Source organism: Helobdella robusta, assembly GCF_000326865.2.
Source record: "Helobdella robusta unplaced genomic scaffold HELROscaffold_34, whole genome shotgun sequence".
NCBI lineage: Eukaryota > Metazoa > Annelida > Clitellata > Rhynchobdellida > Glossiphoniidae > Helobdella > Helobdella robusta.
The window spans coordinates 1044052-1062330 of record NW_008704659.1 but is presented as its reverse complement, the minus strand read 5'-3'; the positions used below and the strand labels follow the sequence as shown (position 1 = coordinate 1062330).

At 35.0% G+C, this 18279-nt stretch overlaps 5 protein-coding genes across 5 annotated transcripts; all 5 read right to left on the bottom strand.

Moving 5' to 3' along the window:
* Positions 1–95: 95 nt before the first annotated feature.
* HELRODRAFT_175610 (hypothetical protein) lies at positions 96–5667 on the bottom strand (the record flags this gene model as incomplete). Its single annotated transcript, XM_009023022.1, has 5 exons — positions 96–518; positions 1083–1194; positions 1963–2809; positions 3206–3272; positions 5590–5667. The coding sequence occupies 5 exons, from the start codon at positions 5665–5667 to the stop codon at positions 96–98; spliced, it is 1527 nt and encodes a 508-aa protein (XP_009021270.1).
* Positions 5668–9879: 4212 nt separating this feature from the next.
* HELRODRAFT_175609 (hypothetical protein) lies at positions 9880–11034 on the bottom strand (the record flags this gene model as incomplete). The annotated part of the gene is made up of 1 exon (XM_009023021.1): positions 9880–11034. One exon carries the CDS (start codon positions 11032–11034, stop codon positions 9880–9882), a length of 1155 nt encoding a protein of 384 aa, XP_009021269.1.
* A 755-nt stretch (positions 11035–11789) lies between these two features.
* HELRODRAFT_175608 (hypothetical protein) lies at positions 11790–12866 on the bottom strand (the record flags this gene model as incomplete). Its single annotated transcript, XM_009023020.1, has 1 exon — positions 11790–12866. One exon carries the CDS (start codon positions 12864–12866, stop codon positions 11790–11792), a length of 1077 nt encoding a protein of 358 aa, XP_009021268.1.
* A 671-nt stretch (positions 12867–13537) lies between these two features.
* HELRODRAFT_175607 (hypothetical protein) lies at positions 13538–14611 on the bottom strand (the record flags this gene model as incomplete). The annotated part of the gene is made up of 1 exon (XM_009023019.1): positions 13538–14611. One exon carries the CDS (start codon positions 14609–14611, stop codon positions 13538–13540), a length of 1074 nt encoding a protein of 357 aa, XP_009021267.1.
* Positions 14612–15378: 767 nt separating this feature from the next.
* On the bottom strand, positions 15379–17422 carry HELRODRAFT_175606 (hypothetical protein; the record flags this gene model as incomplete). The annotated part of the gene is made up of 3 exons (XM_009023018.1): positions 15379–15608; positions 15751–16002; positions 17170–17422. 3 exons carry the CDS (start codon positions 17420–17422, stop codon positions 15379–15381), a joined length of 735 nt encoding a protein of 244 aa, XP_009021266.1.
* Positions 17423–18279: the final 857 nt, after the last annotated feature.

Sequence of the window (18279 nt, the reverse complement as noted above, 5' to 3'; positions counted from 1 at the left end):
GTATGTATGTATGTATGTATGTTAAAACCAAAACATGATGAGCGACACTGAACCGTCAAACATCAAGTAACAAATGGATTAACACTTATTTGTCGTTAATTGCACATGTCGGCATTCAGTTGGATATTTTCAAGCACACAGACACGCAGGAACCGCTGCAACAAGCACAAAATGTGGTTAGCTGCGAAAAACAGTTCGCTGCTGGCGCCTGATCTGACGCTGATCATTTTGCATATTTCCTTAAGAAATTTAAGGGTGTTGGGGTCCATCGGGCCAAGAACCTCGATGCATATTGGCAAGAATTCCATCGAGGGGAGGGCGTTCCCATATTTTTTCATTTTTTCGTCCGCTGCCCTGGCCGCGGCCAAACCGCATTCTTTATTTGTCAGGTTTACGTATCGTTCGGCGAGGGTGCCAGGGACCGTAACATCCCACGCCAAACATCTGCCGGCTCTCCAAGGTATTAGCGTGCATCCGTCCGGGCGCCTACCATCATGCGCAGAAATGCCGGATGTTTCCTTGAGAACCGGGATTGAAGCCTTGGAGAAGAGCCGACAAATGTAATCGTTTAGCGCTGAGTGACGTAGTTGACGGCCCCCACCCAGGCGACAAACCAAACCGTGGTGCCCAAACTCGTCCGCCCCAGCGCCACATCGGCACGTGTATTTATTCTGAATGACCAGGCCAAGTCTGAAGCCAATGGCAAATCTCACAGACTCGTCGTCAAGCCTGGTGCCCACAGAGGTGTTGGGCCACGATCTCAACCACCCACAGCTGGCAACGCTGGACATGGCCAACAAACGAGCGGTGGAAAAGTCGTCGCCGCGTGAAGACAACAAATTTTGAAAGATTTTTTTATATTCTTCGTTCAAAATTTGGACGTGCGTACGGTCCCCCAGGGCGGACACTGGGGGAAGAATATCGCGGCAACGAAAAAACCGGTGGAGCAGGGAAGACTGCAGGTCGAGAGTGGCAGCGGCAGAAGAATTATAAACAACGGGAGCCAGCTGAACCACGCTAAGCAACCCCAGCCCACCAAATCGCGCCGGCAGCTGAGCCTGGGACCAACCACTGTCAGTCACTTGAACATTGCAAATCGACGACAGGGCGGTGCGCAGGGCTCCGTCAAATTCGCCCAATTTAGAAGGGTCAATGTGTTTGGATGTACGCAGGAAGTACATCAATTTGGGCAAACTGAGGGCATTGCGGATAATAGTCAAGGCATCATGGGCCAAAAGACAGGAAACACGATAATCGCCCTCGACCAAGGGTGTGCCTAAAAAACTCAGTTCTGATGCACCAACTCTGGGTATTTCAGCCAGCGCATGTGGCACCTGAAATAAACTTTGGCAGTGAAGTTCTCATTTTTTAATGTTTAACTCTAAGCCAATTGCAGCGGAGTTATGCTTCAAATATTCGTAGCTATCGGCCAGAGTTAGACCGTCCGAAGCTATGCTGATATCATCCAGATAAGCGCAAACGAAAGTGGACGAAGCTTTTTCTAAGAGTGGATGAAGAGTTAGTGCGAACAACAAAGAACCAAGGGGATCACCCTGCTGTACCCCCTCGGACGATTCTACAACCCAAGAGTGGTAGCCAAGGGAAGAGACACCGCCATAGGCAGAATGGCAAAAATTATAGATATTGGGGCAAAAAAGTTTGACAGCCTCCAACATCGAGTCTCTTCTCAAGGTATTGAAGGCATTTTTAAAGTCCAGTTTCAGAAACCCCCATTGATCGGGGAGGTCGGTGACCAATCTTCGAACCGCATGAACAGCAGCCTCAGCGCCACCCTTAATCCCGACACCTAGCTGAGTCGGGTAGAACTTGGTCTTGAGTTCGACCACGACCAGGGCCAAGGCACATTTGCCGGCCAACCTCCTCCAAACGTTCCCGACCGCAATCGGTCTGACCCCTCCGTCTTTCTTATTTAAAGCTATTAGCCGGCCTCCAAAAAAGAACCGGCGGACGGAGAGTGGGCAAGCTCCAGATAAGATCAAATTAATGAATTGGGTTAAGGAGTTCAGTGTGTCGTCGATTGGCAAAGGGCCTGAAAAAACATCTTTAAGGTGCTGGGGTCGTAGGCCATCCAGGCCTCCAGAAGAACCGTTTTTGAACGATTTAACGGCCCTCAGCACCTCGGCGGGAGAAACGCAACCAGCCGTTGGTGTCAATGCGCGAAAGACCCGCCTGTCCACCGGAATTTTTGGGTGGATGGAACATAATTTATCGAAGGTGGCCGGCGAGCTCTCCGCCAGGCCCTCCGGCGAACAGACAAGTCTGACAGCCGAGGACAGGTTTCCCTGTTCAATACAAGATGACACAGCGTTGATCCACCGATCGGGGTTGTGCTTTTGTGATTTGGCATTATTGAACCCATCAAAGCACAGTACCAGGGTTTCAAGACCAATAGTTGAATATTCGCTTAGACGCTTGTTGACCCGGCGACCCCCTCTGGAAGTCTTCTGTAAGACGTATGGGACAAAACAGTGGAGTCTAATCCAGTGAGCCGGGTCACCAGGGTCATTACAAACAGCCGTCAGCAAGGCGTTCAGATCATGTGCGAACTTCTCCCTGCATGGCTTAGGGATATGGTCGTACACCGGTACACATTTCAGCACGGCCGTCAGCTTGTCAAAAACACCAGAGTAATCCAGGCCGAGAGGATCACCGAAGACCGATGCGGCCGACGACCGTGTGGGCAACCCAGGCTTGGGGTCGGGTGCGACACCGAGAGGCGAAGCAGCCCTCGCGCCCGATGGATCAACTTTTTTCCGGGACCCCGAGCATTCCTGTCCTTTCACTTTACCTCAGTGCCGACATAACTTCCCGTCTGAAGTGCTTCTATAGTGGTTAAAGCAGACGGGGCACTGTTGTAACGTTGGAGCCATATGTGATTTAAAACAACCAAGAAACGAGGGAAAGGAAACAAACCAAGTGGGGTGGATGGATGAATGAATGGATGAACAAGCGAATGACCAAAGGAACGGGCCAGCGAACAAACGAATGAATGAGTGAATGATGGGGGAATGAATGAGCTAATTACTGAACGGACGAGTGAGGGAAAAAAATGTATGTATGTATGTATGTGTGTGTGTGTGTGTGTGTGTGTGTGTTAATTTGTGTGTGTGTGTTTATGTATGTGTGCGTGCAAGTTGTAGCATTGTTTTATCCCGTCGATTCGGTATATGCGTATGCATTGTACCTTGTATTGATGTATTAAGATCTGTGTTTGTGTTTTGTATTTGTATTATTTTGTTTGTTTGTGTACTCTGTTTGTTTGTAGTTTTTGTTATTATTATTATTATTAATTTTGTTTTGTATCTGATTGTTTGTTTGTAGTTTTTGTAGTTGTGGATCAGTCAATATTGATCTCTCATTGCTGTGTCAGATTGCTTTTTTTAATGTTTTTTATTGTAAGCGCTTATTAAAAAATCATAAATAAATGAAATTAATTCACAATAAATAATTAAATAAATAATCGAATAAATGTTTATATAAATAAATACATAATTTAATATATGTGATTTAAATAATTAAATAAAATTTTTATATAAATAAATAATTTAATATATGTTATTAATTCTGGAAGGCTAAACGCAGTGCGATGTTTAGGAATTCCAGCTTTTTCAATGCTTTTGTCGTTAATGAGATTTTTAAAGTAAAATTTCTTTTAGTAATTTTTGTTAAACTTTACTTTAAAAGAAACTATCAAACAAATGTCATTCATTGTATCGGCAGGAAAATTAAGTGAAATATAATAATATTAAATTGAATAAAATGCTACTCAAAATGGTAATAAAATTTCCTAAAAAAATTCATATGAATAAAACCATACACACGCACGCATAATTAAACACATACGGACAGACATACAAACACACAAATTGTCAGTATCTACCTACCTACCTGCCTACCTACCTACCTACCTACCTACCTACCTACCTACCTACCTACCTACCTACCTACCTACCTACCTACCTACCTACCTACCTACCTACCTACCTACCTACCTACCTACCTACCTACCTACCTACCTACATAACAACGCACTCCCAAACCAAACAACCAAACTACATGTACAAACTTGCCGAGAAGACAAAAATTAAAACAAAGATAAAAACGCAAAAAAAAAACAAGAAAAATAAAAAAAATTCACCGAACCGTGCAAACAATTGTTTCCAAAAAACAAATAACAACAATTAAAACAAACTCAACAGGAAGATGTTTCTAAAAAAATATTTCTTTGTATGCCTGGATTCCTTTGTGTGTACATACGTGCACGTGCACACATACATATACACAAACATAAATGCATACATACAAACGAACAGACAAACAAACATACATTCATACGAAACGACACATAAACATTCCAATTAACTCAGATTATCTTTCTATTCATCCATTTATTCAAACATATATACAGATACAGCAATGCAAACAAACATACAAACATGCAAACATACAACCAAGCAAACAAACATACATACATACAAACATATTTACAGACTAAAATTTGTACTGGTATAATAATAGGGCGGATGTTTTGAAGAAACGCCATCTATTGTTATCCAACACATTAACTTCTTATTTTTTTGGTTCTTTGGTTTTTGTTGTTTTTGGTCCTTTGGTTGTTGTTGTTGTTGCAGATGTTGTTGATGTCTATGTTGTTGTTGTTGGCATTGTTTTGTTGATGGTGATGACAAGGATTGGGCTATTTTTGATGATGATGATGATGATGATGTGTAAAGTTGTTTGTTGATGATGATGATGATAATGGTGGTAATGATGATGAAAAAGTTAAAAAAAAGAAGATGAAGATATTCATACATATCATAATATTTGTTATAATTGTAATTATTTTGATCATCATCATTATCATCGTCGTCGTCATCATCATCATAATTAAGTTCAGCACATACTTGCTCGTAAAAAAAATTAGTGACTGCGAAATCTTTTAAACAAAAAATTCGGTGTATTTAGAAACACACGCACACGCACGCACGCACACAGGCACGCACATTCCCACACAAACAGAAAAACACACACACAAACAGAGAAACACACACACACATACATACATACATATACAATAAAATACATATATACAGCAAACAAGCAAACAAACAAGGACAAACGGTTTTTACGATTCGCTTGTTGTAAGAACAATGATGGTGACGATGATGATGACGACCATGATGATAATGATTACATTTATAGCATTGCTAATGATAATAGTTAATAATAATAAAAATAATAAAATGAACTTTGTTATAGTAAAATAATTGTAGATGATAATTTCATCTTGTCAAATGTGATGCGGTCGAAGTGAAACAACGACCGACGAGTGACAGATCACTTTATTCATTTTTTTGAAATTGCCTCAATTTTTTTTCTCTCTCTCTCGCTCTCTCTTCATCTTTTCTTTCCCTATCTTTTCATTTTCCTTTCTTTTTTCTCTCTTTCTATCATTTTCTTTCATCTTTCTCATTCTTTCTCTTTTTTTCATTCTCTCTTTCTTTAATTATTTGCATGTTACCACTCTTTCTTTCTCTCATTTTTTTTCTCTTTCTCCTATTTTCTCACTTTCTTTTTCTCTCTTTTCTTATTTTTTATTTCTTGTTTCCCAATTTCTTTTATGCTCCACTTCTCTATCTGTCTCATTCTCTCTCACTCTCCCATACACACATTTTCTCTCTCTCTTTCTCTCTCTCTCTATCTTTCTTCCTCTCTCTCTTTCTCTCTCTCTCCATTTCTTGGCACGTGACCAAAGAAGAAGTTAAGGCGGGGTGGATTGGCTGAGGTGTGCAAGTGAATATTGATTAACCGTCCAATGCAGTCAAACTGAAAAGAATAAAGGTGAGCTGGAACAGTTATTATTATTATTATTATTATTATTATTATCATATTATTATTATAATCATCTTACGCAATTGACTGTGATAGGAACACGATTTGAACATATTTTAATGCCGATTCTATTTCTCTTTTTGCCCATTTAAAATGTATGGCGAGCATTGTAGAATATCTATATAAATAATTAACATTATCAGTTTTATTACTTCAACTTTATAATTACAATGTACGTTTTTTAAAATGAAAGGATGTTCTCATTATTACTTGTTGTTGTTGTTATTATGGTTATGCACGTGTTGATGTAATTATTATTATTATTGTTATTGATGTTGTTATTGTTATATTATTATAACTGTGGCTCTCTCTGAATGGTTGCCTGTGCTTCTGTTATAGATACAGGTCGGTTTTTAAATTTTTAATGTTCTCACTGTAGTTACAAACATTGCTGCAAACACACACACACGCACGCACACACACACGCATGCGCACGCACACACGCGCACACACACATCTAACACAACTTAACATACACTTTTAATCCAGGAAAGTTAGTATGAACATGAAAAACAATGTATTTGTGCCATACATATTGTATACATATCATATAAAAGCATATAAAAATGTGTGCGTTTGTATGTGTGTGGTGTGTGTGTGTGTGTGTCTAAATTTATGCATATACCTTTGCTAAAATGCTTACATACGTACAGAAAGACAAACATAATATTCGATTAAATTTCTTCAAGACAGACATACACATTTTTATATATGTGCGTGCGTGCCTGCGAGTGTGTGTATGTGAGCGCGTGTGTGCGTGTATTTTACTTATTAAACATTTCTTAGAAGTTAACTTTTGAAACGTTTCATTTTGACTTTTTTATTTGTAAAATCATTTAGAAATAAAATTGATTAAATAAGCTTAACTCTAAAAATATCCAATAACACACCTGCAAACACCAAAACACACACCACACACACACACACGCACGCACACGCGCACACGCACACACGCACAAACAAGGTGCGCTCAGGTAAAAGGAAGTCTTGCGTATCCATTTCATTTTTATACACGTGGTCGCTCGCGATTCGTTGCGTCATCGTCGTCGTTTTCATCATCTTTTTCCTCTTTTTCACCGTCGTCATCGTCCTCATCTTCTTCCTCTTCATCTTCATCATCATCGTCGTCATCACCATCGTTCAAACGACAACACACTTGCACTCATTATTATTATATATCAATATAATCATAATCGTCCTTATTAATTTTTTATACCATCATCGTCATCATTTCAACTTTAACCATCTACAATTATGAAACAACAACAACAATAACAACAACAACCACAACAACAACAACAATAACAACAACAACAACTACAACAACAATTGCAACAACAACAACCACAACAACAACTATTATTTTCATGTTTATCATCTTTTCTTCTTCTTCCCGTTATTATTATTATTATTGTTGTTGTTGTTTTCCTTATTCTTATTATTATTATTGTTGTTGCTACCGTTATTGTTATTCTTATTGTTCGCCACGCATGGCTGGCTTTCCATATTTAAAAGAAGGAACCGAGTGAGCTTCTGGCGTCGTACCGTTCTATTAATTTTCCGCAGTTTTAATTATAATTAATCATTATTATGACATATATTTATTTTATTAATTATTTTTAAATGATTTTAATTTGTTTCTACGTGGTTTGATAAAGTTTAATTGTGAGTTTAGATGATTAGTTTCATCGCTTGTGTGGCCGAAAAAGGGTATGTTCTGTATCTGAGAATTAATTTTTCAGACGAGACTATGCGATTTTTAACATTGAAAAATTCAATTTTGTGTTTGGAAATTAGTTATTTATGTAAATTTTCAGTTAATTGATTGATTGATTAATTAATTAGTAGTAATAATTAAAAATGCGGTATATTTTTTAAATTTTAAAAATAAATTAGATTTTTTTCTATGAAATTAATACATTTTTATTTATTTTCAACTTTAGTAATAGTAATTCATGTTTTTCAGGGGTTTTCCAAAACTCCGTCCCAAAAGTCAAGGTCACAAAAAGCACAAAGGTCACCAGTGAGGTTTCATTTTGAAGAATTTTCAAACTGGAAAAAGTTGAAGTAAAACAAAAAAAGAATCGTAAGAATAAGTTTATATTTTTAAACTTATATACAAACAGATATATTTCATGATATTGGTTAGCATAAATAAATTTTGAATCTAGTAGATAAGTATATACGCAAATTTATTTGACTTTAAATAAATGTTTATTCTTGGTACAATTAGTAAGATGTTTTTCCAATAATGGTGAAGAAGCAGGTTCTTATGTGATGCAGTTATTTATGAGGTCCCAACAATGATTTGCCTAGCTAGTTAGGCAACTTTTATATTTCACTACAAACCAGATAGATAAGTATTACTGTTAGAAACTCTAGATCATAATTCTCAAACTAGTTTATAAAATATTTCATAGAGGTAGGCTTTCGAGCCAGATTTCTTCATCATCATCTCTATAAAAATCTGGCGGGACATTTGAAAACATCTGATCGAATTATTTTGAAGTAACGCCTATCTGTTTATTGTAAATAATTACACGAATTTATACTAATTTCAAATTAAAACGAAGCCGAAGAATGAAAATCCGTCAGAAGAAAGTGACCGACCAATCGGGAAAGAGGGGAGATTTAAATGTGGGATGATCCTGTGGGACGGTTACGACCTTCCGGATCAACGCGCACACATATTTTTAAGTCTTCCTTTTTTCTTCATTGGCTCACTATTGCGCCTGTCTGGAATGAAACTGGAGGTGGATGGCTGACTGACATGGGTGCATGTGAAATGGATTTGAATGAATGAAGAGTCTATAGTGTAAAAATGAACTGGTAATCATCGATGATGGATAAATTAAGATATTTTTAAAAAATAAAAAAAATGGGTATGAATAAATGAGAATTTAATTCGTGAATCAAGTACAAAAAATATAATATTAATTTGTATTTCTTTTCAATTCATTTTAACATGTGCGATATGAAGTCATTGCACAAAGTATGACACAACTCAACATCGGAGAAAACATTCCTTTTTTCACGAGTTCTCGTCTTTCTTCCACATCTTCTTTCTATTCTCTTTTTTCCTCGTTCTCTCTCCTTCTATCTTTCTATTCTTTCTCTAACAATCCTTTCTTTTACGCCCTCTTTGTTTGATTCTCTATTTCTCCTTACTTTCTCATTTTCTCTTTTTCTCTCCTCTCTCTCTCTCTCTCTCTCTCTCTCTCTCTCTCTCTGATTTTATTTCCAACATGTCAGCAAATAAAAAAAAAACAAAAAACTTCATCCGGACAGTCCACAAAACGATAAAAACCGCCTTTTGAGCGTTCGACACGCTAGATCTTCTTACAATAACCATCAATTGAAACTTTACTTCTAAGTAATTTTGAAGAGAAGATCTGAAATAAGAAGACTCGCCTGTTGGCAAAGTTGAATGAAAAACCTAGTAGCGGAGTGGCACGCCATGCATGTAGCGCTTCAAAAATATATACACGAATGCTCTACATTGAATACTAATGAATGCTTTCCCACATAATTAGTTAGTTTTGATAACTTTCTACGTTCAATAGGATCTGAATTGAATGTATAGGCAGTATTTTGCTTAAATCTTTTTTTTTATTAATAAAGTTAACTGAATTAAGTTTTTGGTTAATTTATATTTTCAACAAAAAAATACAATTAAAACAATGTAATTAATAATTAGCTAACACAAAATTACTAATAATTAGCTAACAAATAGGACATTCCGCAACTGGAAAAGAACGTCATATGTATGCGTTCAATGGATGTGTTGAATTAGTTATCATTTGATCGATTTTTCAAAGACTTCTGAATAAGCTGACAGTCATAAATATATAAAAATTAGTTTTTAATATTAAACATCATTACAATTTAACGGATCCAAGCAAATTTACTTAAAATGTTAATTTAACAAACCCAAAAAATGATTTAATCATTTAATTAAACTGTTAATTAAACTGTCAAATAAATATTTTTGATATATACACGGCCTATTAACTCAGTGATAGAAATCCTCTTTGCATTTTTCATTGCATTAGGACCAGATGAATCAAAATTTTTTTCATGCTGCTTATCTGGGAACATTTCTGCGACCAAAGGTAAAAACCCATATGCAACGTAATCTAATAAATTATAGTATAACAAAGTTGATGGTTCGCGAAACTCGATAAAGGGATACTGTATATAAAACGTTTTGCACTTGGTAACACAGAGGTCGTATTTTTTGTGAATCACAGTTTGAAAGTTGAGATCATTCATGGTTTCGATTAAAGAAGAAATTCTTGCTTCAATTATTTTTTTTTCGTTGCAAATTTCAAGTTTAGATTCTTTTATTAGTTCACCATGATACATTTGGAACAGTTTTTCAGTTAAGTCAACGAAATCCTTTATAAAATTATCAATGAAAACTTTCAAGGCGTTACCGTTTGAGCAAATTTTTGATATTATTTCAGATTTCACAGATGTTTCTTCAAAAATTTCCAGTTTTTCATCATAAATAACTAAATTTTTTTGAAGTTCAGCGATTGTAGATTCAATCTTTTTTTTATCCTCTTCAACTTTTGAACTTATTTCCGTGAATTTATGTTCTTTGTGCTGAAATATGAAACACTTTAAACAAATGAACTGGTTGCAGTCCTGGCAATAGATGTCTATATTTTGATCGTGAGTAAGACACTTCTCATAATCAACTTTCTTTATGGCCTCATTGTAACTTGATGAATCAACATTAACGTCAACCACCTCGTGTTTCTGGTTCATTTTGAACTTATTATGCATTTGAAGACAAGACAGACAGAGATGTTGTCTGCAGTGGGCACAATACTTCTCCGCCACTTTTTGACCATCTCCACATGTATCGCAATAATTGTTGCCAATCATTTTTACTTCGTATTTCTGTTTAATTTTTTCAAACGTTGTGATGAAATTGTTATCAGGAAGTGAATCTAGGTTCTGAGGTCTGGCGTGAACTTCCCCACAAACGACACATTTTATTTTTTCTACTGTTTCGGAATTTTTTTCCAAACAGGAAAGACAGTGCGAATGTTTACAAGGAAGAAGTTTTGTTTTCACCTGTTGACAGCCATCACAAGTCAGTAGATCGGCCATGTCAGGAGATCTCTCTAGCAAATATATAATAAGCATTTTGTTTTTAATATTTGGGAAAATGAAAATTTTATTGTAAAACTTACTTTGTTTTTATTCAATAACGAAATTCAATCGTTGCGGAATCACTATTACCCGAAAGTGAAAACTACCTGTGAATCACTATTACCAGAAAGTAAAAGTGGGAATTTGGAATTACCTTGTGGCAAATGTTTGCAAAGAAATAACAATTTTTGTAAGCTTTGATATAAATTTAATTGCCTAACAAACAATTTATAATACGTTTATTCAACGCCAGACAGAACATGACGACACTTGTGGTTGGAACAACTTTCGAGTTTTTTATTCTAACATTTTATTTATATTCATCGCAAATTTTTGAGAGCTTGTTCATTAAAGGCTCTGGTGTATTAACCTCAAAATAATTACGTTTTTCAATCACTAGTAAAAAAAACTGGTAATGGACAAATTTGCCCGCAAATTTTTACTCTTCATCACAGAGGATTTAAATTTCAAGAAGAAATTGCGTATAGGTAGTCATCGTTTAGAGCTCTATGATAATAACAAATCTAATTATGTGATAAGTTTACACGATAAAAAAGTTTAGATTGTTCTTTGATTCAGTTATTTCTGATCCAGTCAACAACAATCACAGATAAAACTATAAAATATTAAAAAACATTATATAAACGAAATCTAAACAAAAAAATATTGAGAAAATATATACAAAATTCATTTGTTGCTGACAGTAGAAGCAATTATATTGTCCGAATATGATGAATGATTTCCAGAAAACCTAATAAATCATCAACACTAATATTTTCCAAACAGGAAGAGTTAGACGAATTGTTAACGTGGTTATGGCATACAGCAGTTTTTGGTTTGTTCAATTTAAACTCGGGAAATAAAACTTCAAATTTTTGAAACTTCGGAACATGTAGGTCGTATTGTTCTCGTACAACTGTCCGAGCGTTCAAATTATCCAAGGTTTCTTCTAATGAGGAAATTTTTGTTTCTACGAATTTTTTTTCTTCACGGATTAATGGTTGCAAACCTATTCCTTCATCGACGAAATTTTGGTAACTATCTTCAACATGGTTAATTAAATCCTGTACATATTCATCAATTAAGCGTTTCAGTGCGTCACCTCTCGAATGAATCTCAAATAACACTTCAAACTTATTAAGATCGGTCTTTAAAGTTTGTAATTTTTCTTCGTAAATTGTTAAATTCTTTTGAAGTTTGGCAATTGTAGATTCAATCTTCTTTTTATCTTCTTCAATTTTTGAACTTATTTCCTTGAATTTATGTCGTTCGTGTTGGTGGATACACTTTGAACATATGAACTGGTTGCAGTTTTCGCAATAGATATCTATATTTTGATCGTGAGTCGGGCATTTCTCATAATCAACTTTATTTATTGCTTCAATATAATAATAATTTGATGCATCAGCGTCAACTACCTCATGCGTTTGGTTCATTTTGAACTTATAATGCAGTTGAAGGCAAGACAGACAGAGATGTTGCCTGCAGTGGATGCAGTACTTCTCGGCCACTCTCTCACCACTATCTCCACATGTTTCGCAACAGTTTTTGTTGCTCCTTCCTGCGATGATCCTCTTCTCCATTTTTTTCAGCATCATTATGAACTGGTTATCAGGAAGTGAGTCTAGGTTCCGTGGTCTAACACAGACTTCCTCACAAATGTCACATTTGATTGTTTTATCGTTTTCGGAGTATTTTTTTCTTAAGCAAGACAGACAGTGCGTGTGCTTGCATGGCAGAAATTTTGTTTTCAACTGTCGACAATAAGTGCATATGAATGGATCGGTCATGTTAACAGATCGTTAAATTTAAAAATTTGCAATTTTAAGTATTTTTTTGTTAAAACAAAAATTTGTTTATTAAACTCACTTTTGTTATTTACGCTGAAAAATTCCTCACCAAAATTGAAAGTGGGAATTACCTGCCAGCGAATGTTTACAAAGATATAACAGCATTGATATGAAAATATTGTTTGATGTACACGTGTACTTAATTTTTTTTTAATAATACTAATGAAATTATCATCATTTAGTGAATCTGGCACTCTCTTATCAAGTATTTTCTCCGTTGGTTCAAACTTAATTTAAATATACTCGCGAAAACATCATCTCAGGATCAATTCTCACTCACAATTTAGGTATTGACTCCGTTTTGGGATCTAAGAACGTAGATTGAATTTATTTTGATCGTTTGAATCTTGTTGGAGAAAATGGTAACATAAAAGACATTATGATAGTCTTTAGTTTAACTAAAAAAATATGGCAATCGAATTTTCATAAATAAATCACAACATGCATTTCTAATTGAATGAGCGAAAGTTTTAAAGTGACGAGTTTCATTTTTTAATAACTTTTGTGCAATTGAATAAAAAATACTTACAAATATGACAACAAAATATTGAACTATGTTTACTATAACCTATTCTAAACTATTGAAACTATTGAAAAATATAAACTATTTATTAGTAGACGCAATTATACCGTTTGATATGCAGGGAGCCTACCAACTCATCAGCACCAATCCTTTTTAGAAAAGATGATTTAGATGCACTCTCGAACTTACTGAAGTATAACGAAGTGGTCGGTTTCTGCAACTCAAACTTAGGGAATGATATCTCAAATTTTTTGCACTCAGGAACATGAAAATCATATTTTTCCAAAGTAATTGTTTGGACGTTCAAGTTGCACAAGGTTTCTTCTAGTGAACAAATTCTTGATTCAATGATGTCTTTTTCTATTGATATTAATTGTTCATACTTTCTTACTTTATTAACAAAATCATCGCAACAACTTTCAATGCGGCCAGTTAAATCTTGGATATATTTATCAATTTCGAATTTTAAAGCGTTAGCTCTGCAATGAATCTTTGATAAAATTTTATCTTTATTAGTATATATATTAAATTTTTGTAATTTTTCTTCGTAAATTGCAAGGCGCTTTTGCAGTTCAGCGATTGTAGACTCAATCTTTTTTTTGTCCTTTTCAATTTTTGAACTTATTTCCTTAAATTTATGTCGTTCGTGTTGGTAGATACACTTTGAACAAATGAACTGATTGCAGTTCTGGCAATAGATATCTATATTTAGATCGTGAGTCGGACACTTCTCATAATCAATTTTATTTATTGCCTCGCTATAGCTTGACGAATTAACATTGATATCAACCACCTCATGTGTTTGGAACGATTTGAACTTATTATGCAGTTGAAGGCAAGACAGACAGAGATGTTGTCTGCAGTGGGTGCAGTATTTCTCCGCCGCTCTTTCAACATCCTCACATGTTTCGCAGTATTTTTTGTTGCTCATTTCCGCGTCGTTCCTCTTCTTAATCCTCCCCAACATTGTAATGACTTCATCATTAGCAAGTGAATTTATGTTCTGTGGTCTAATGTGCAACTGCCTACAAATGGTACACTTGATGATGTTCATTTTCGGATACTTCTTCTCTAAGCAAGAAAGACAGTGCGAGTGCTCGCATGGAAGAAGGATTGTAATTTTCAACTGCTGGCAGTTGATGCAGATGATTGGATCAACCATGCCGACGGAGATCAGGAATACTAATTAATTACTAAGAATTTTTTATCTGGAAATAAAAAAAATTTATTTACCAAACAAACTTTTTGTAGATTTGTTGTTATTACTTTTTGGGACGATCTAATTATAACCTTTAATAACGAAAGCGGGAATTTTCGCCTGGTTGTTTACAAAGAAACGACAACTTTTGTTAGCAGTGTTTTTAAATGACAACTCGATTCCTCAGGCCTGAACGTGTTTAACGTCAATTACATTGCATTTGTTTTTGTTTGATTTATTCGTCATATCAACTGCAAACTGGCATTGCTTAATATAAGTATATGGAATAAGATTGTTGAAACACTTCATTTTGACAAAAGATACTTCTCCAAGTAAATGTAACTCGTAGAAGATATAATTTTGACTAATAAAATAGAAAACGTTGTTCCTTAAAAAATAATTTTGTTTTTAATTTAATAAAATAAAATAATTAAAATTTTAAACGAAGATTTATATTTTTCATTAAGTCAACTGAAACTATTGTAAAAGGTTTGCATGAATGTTGCAATAGAAATTATTTAAAAAAAAATGTCGACACAGTAAAGACAGCTCAATGGATTTTCCACCAAACAGCTAACAAACACGTCACAATATTTGATAGGTTAGTCAATGTTGGATATTTCACAAATGCTTGTATAACCATGACACTACTGAATAATTTGGATTTATAAGTGTCTTGTGAAATTCTAATAATTTTTTTGAAAAAAGACGGAGAACGATTGATTTGATGATCACGCATACTGGGCCTGGTAGAAACTCCACCCTGAACTGACAATCAGATCAGTTTGACTGTAGCCCTGGAGGTGCTGGTTCAATTCGCAGATAGACTCATCTGCTTTGAAATTGAATGAGCCGCATTCGCCTGGAAGGCACTTTATTAAACACTCCAACCTCGAGGCAGCGATCACACAAGAAACATGTCCAGTGAGACGGCAGTTCAATGATGGATTCCAAAACTTTGCTGAAACAATTAATCAATTGGAATTCATAACTCACATCATTTAACATTATTATAATAATAATAACTAATTAATAATGGGCTAAAACTTCTTTAAGATTTTTTATACGAAAATTAAAATCAAATTTCGAAATGAAATAATTACAATAAGGATTAGCAGGAGGGTAGACCTCCAGTTCACAAATAGTTAGCGATCCAGCTCCATTAGCGGGTTGTTGTACGATGACGTAACGATACGAAACGAGATTGGCGTAACATTTCAAGGTGTGCTTGCTACTGATGACCGCCTTGTACCCATACTGACCACACAGAGGGTAGGTCCCTCTGATGATGTCCAATCCTGGTCCAGAGTAATTCACTGACGTCAGCCCGACTATGAAATAATCTAGTCGTTCGGCTGAAAATTTGGTTGCGCGCGTTACTTAATAGTTAAAAAGACGTTGAGGAATCAACTTTTATTTTACAAAAATTAAAAAATGTTGAACTTAACAAAACCCTGATTCACACATATTATCGCCAACAAACAAGAAAACAAGCAAAGGCATGAAACAAAAAGTACAGGCAATATTTCAATCGACTCGTGTATTAAAATTCAGGCCCGCTAGAATGAAATTGGAGGAACTTCGGTTGAACGAGCGACAGTTGGCACAGGCAAATCAATTTTTGTTTATTGCCCAACTTATAATATCAAACCAAAATGACAAAGTAATTCTTTTCAAAATCTTTTGACAATGTCAATTATTTTTGGCATGCAAGCACTTGTCTGCCAATCGTGAACGATCTTTCGCGTGCTCACGAATAATACGCATCCCAATAAAATGGCAATGCCAGCAGTTTTTCGCAAAATGCTTTATTCTCTTCTTAATAAATCAAACGTATGGTAGTATGTTGTAGGTGTGCATGATTATTTTTATTTTTCAGGGAATCCCAATTTCAAAATGTTTTTAAAATTCATCTTAAATATGGAAGTTTGTAGATAAAAGTTGAAATAAAATGTTTTTAAAAGTGGAGGGCCTTCCTTAAACACGTGGCTTGCACCCTTTAAATCCGACACTGAATTAATTACGTCATGAGAAATTCTCTTAACCTCAAAACGCTCTAAAGATTGCTTGATAATTTTTTTTATAAGAGGAATGTAATATCGTAATCGCGGCAATGCTCGCGTTTTTAAACTCCCCATCAATAGGTTCGCAATGATTTTATTGATAATTTTTGTTATGACCGAATTTAAAAAAAATTATGTTCATGTAATTTTTAAAACACTATAGCGAAAGTAATTAGAAATTTTATTTTAAAATAAAAATTGAAGTTGATCCTAAATGCTGGTATTTTTTTTTTATAGTAATTCATTTAAGAATAAATCCTGATCAGACCGCCAAAAGCAACATCAGATGTTAGTTAAAAGAGAAAGAGTTTAACATATATTTTCGCGATTAGAAACATTGTTAGAGCGACGGTCAGGTGTTGAAAAAAATGATTATCTGAGTTGAGAATTTTTAAATTTTAGATTAGGGATGTTAGATTTTGCGATTTTGTAAAAAAACAAGCAAGAATAACAACTAACGCAACATGTTCCTTGAATACAAGTTGACATACTCCACGTTGTAATTATTTATTAGGTCAACAACTGCCCAGTTTGGCCCGCCTGGACCATCAGACGAATGGAAGCAGTGCCCCAACATATAATTTGGATTTGGATCTCCATCGACCATCAACGCCGCGATTGGATGCAAGTAGTTATCCAAGAATGAACTGCTGACCGCTGGTTTGTTGAGTGCCACATTCTTGGTTGCAGCCACGTGCAATGGTAGGATCATTACTAGCGAGATAACGTTTCAAATGTAATAACCAATCATTTCTAAATAAATGCGACAAAGAATTTCAAGATGTTGCAAAAGGCAATCAGTATAGAACATTGCTAAAGTTAAATAAATCTCTGTCAACTTAACCAGCTATGTCAAGCGATTTAAAACAAAATACCGCAAAACAAACTAACCAATGAGAATTAATGGAATTGACAGAGCGGAAAAAAATCTGCCAGACATTTCTCATCCAGACATGTATGGAGCTAATGTTTCATTTAAAGTCTCATCAAAAATTTAAACTTTCCACATCGGATGTAGTATATCGTCGTTGCCTGGCAATCTCTAATACAGATTTCGTGCACTGTTGCATATATTATACAAAATCTTTACATACATACATACTACACACACACACACACACACACACACACACACACACACACACACACACACATATATATATATATATATATATATATATATATATATATATATGCAGTAATTTATGAAATCTACAGAATTCCTAGCGTTAGATTGTTTTTTCGTACATTTCTTAATATTTCGAACCAAATTCTTGTCGTCATAATTTATTTTATTAACGTTAGAGTAATATACAGTTTACTAATTCAGTCTCGAGTGTATTGGACCTATTTCGATTTTTCAATCATCTTCAGCACTTTTTGCAGTTTATCTAGAGAATTTGTATATAACCCAGTACTTGCTTCAGTTTACACTGGTTTTGAACTAAAGAAACTTGAAGATGATTTACGATCAATCGTTAGAAAGATCGAAAAGTTGAGTTGGAAGCTAACTAACGCCGAACATTCTGTGATTTTCGTCAATAATAAATATATATATATATTTGTTGG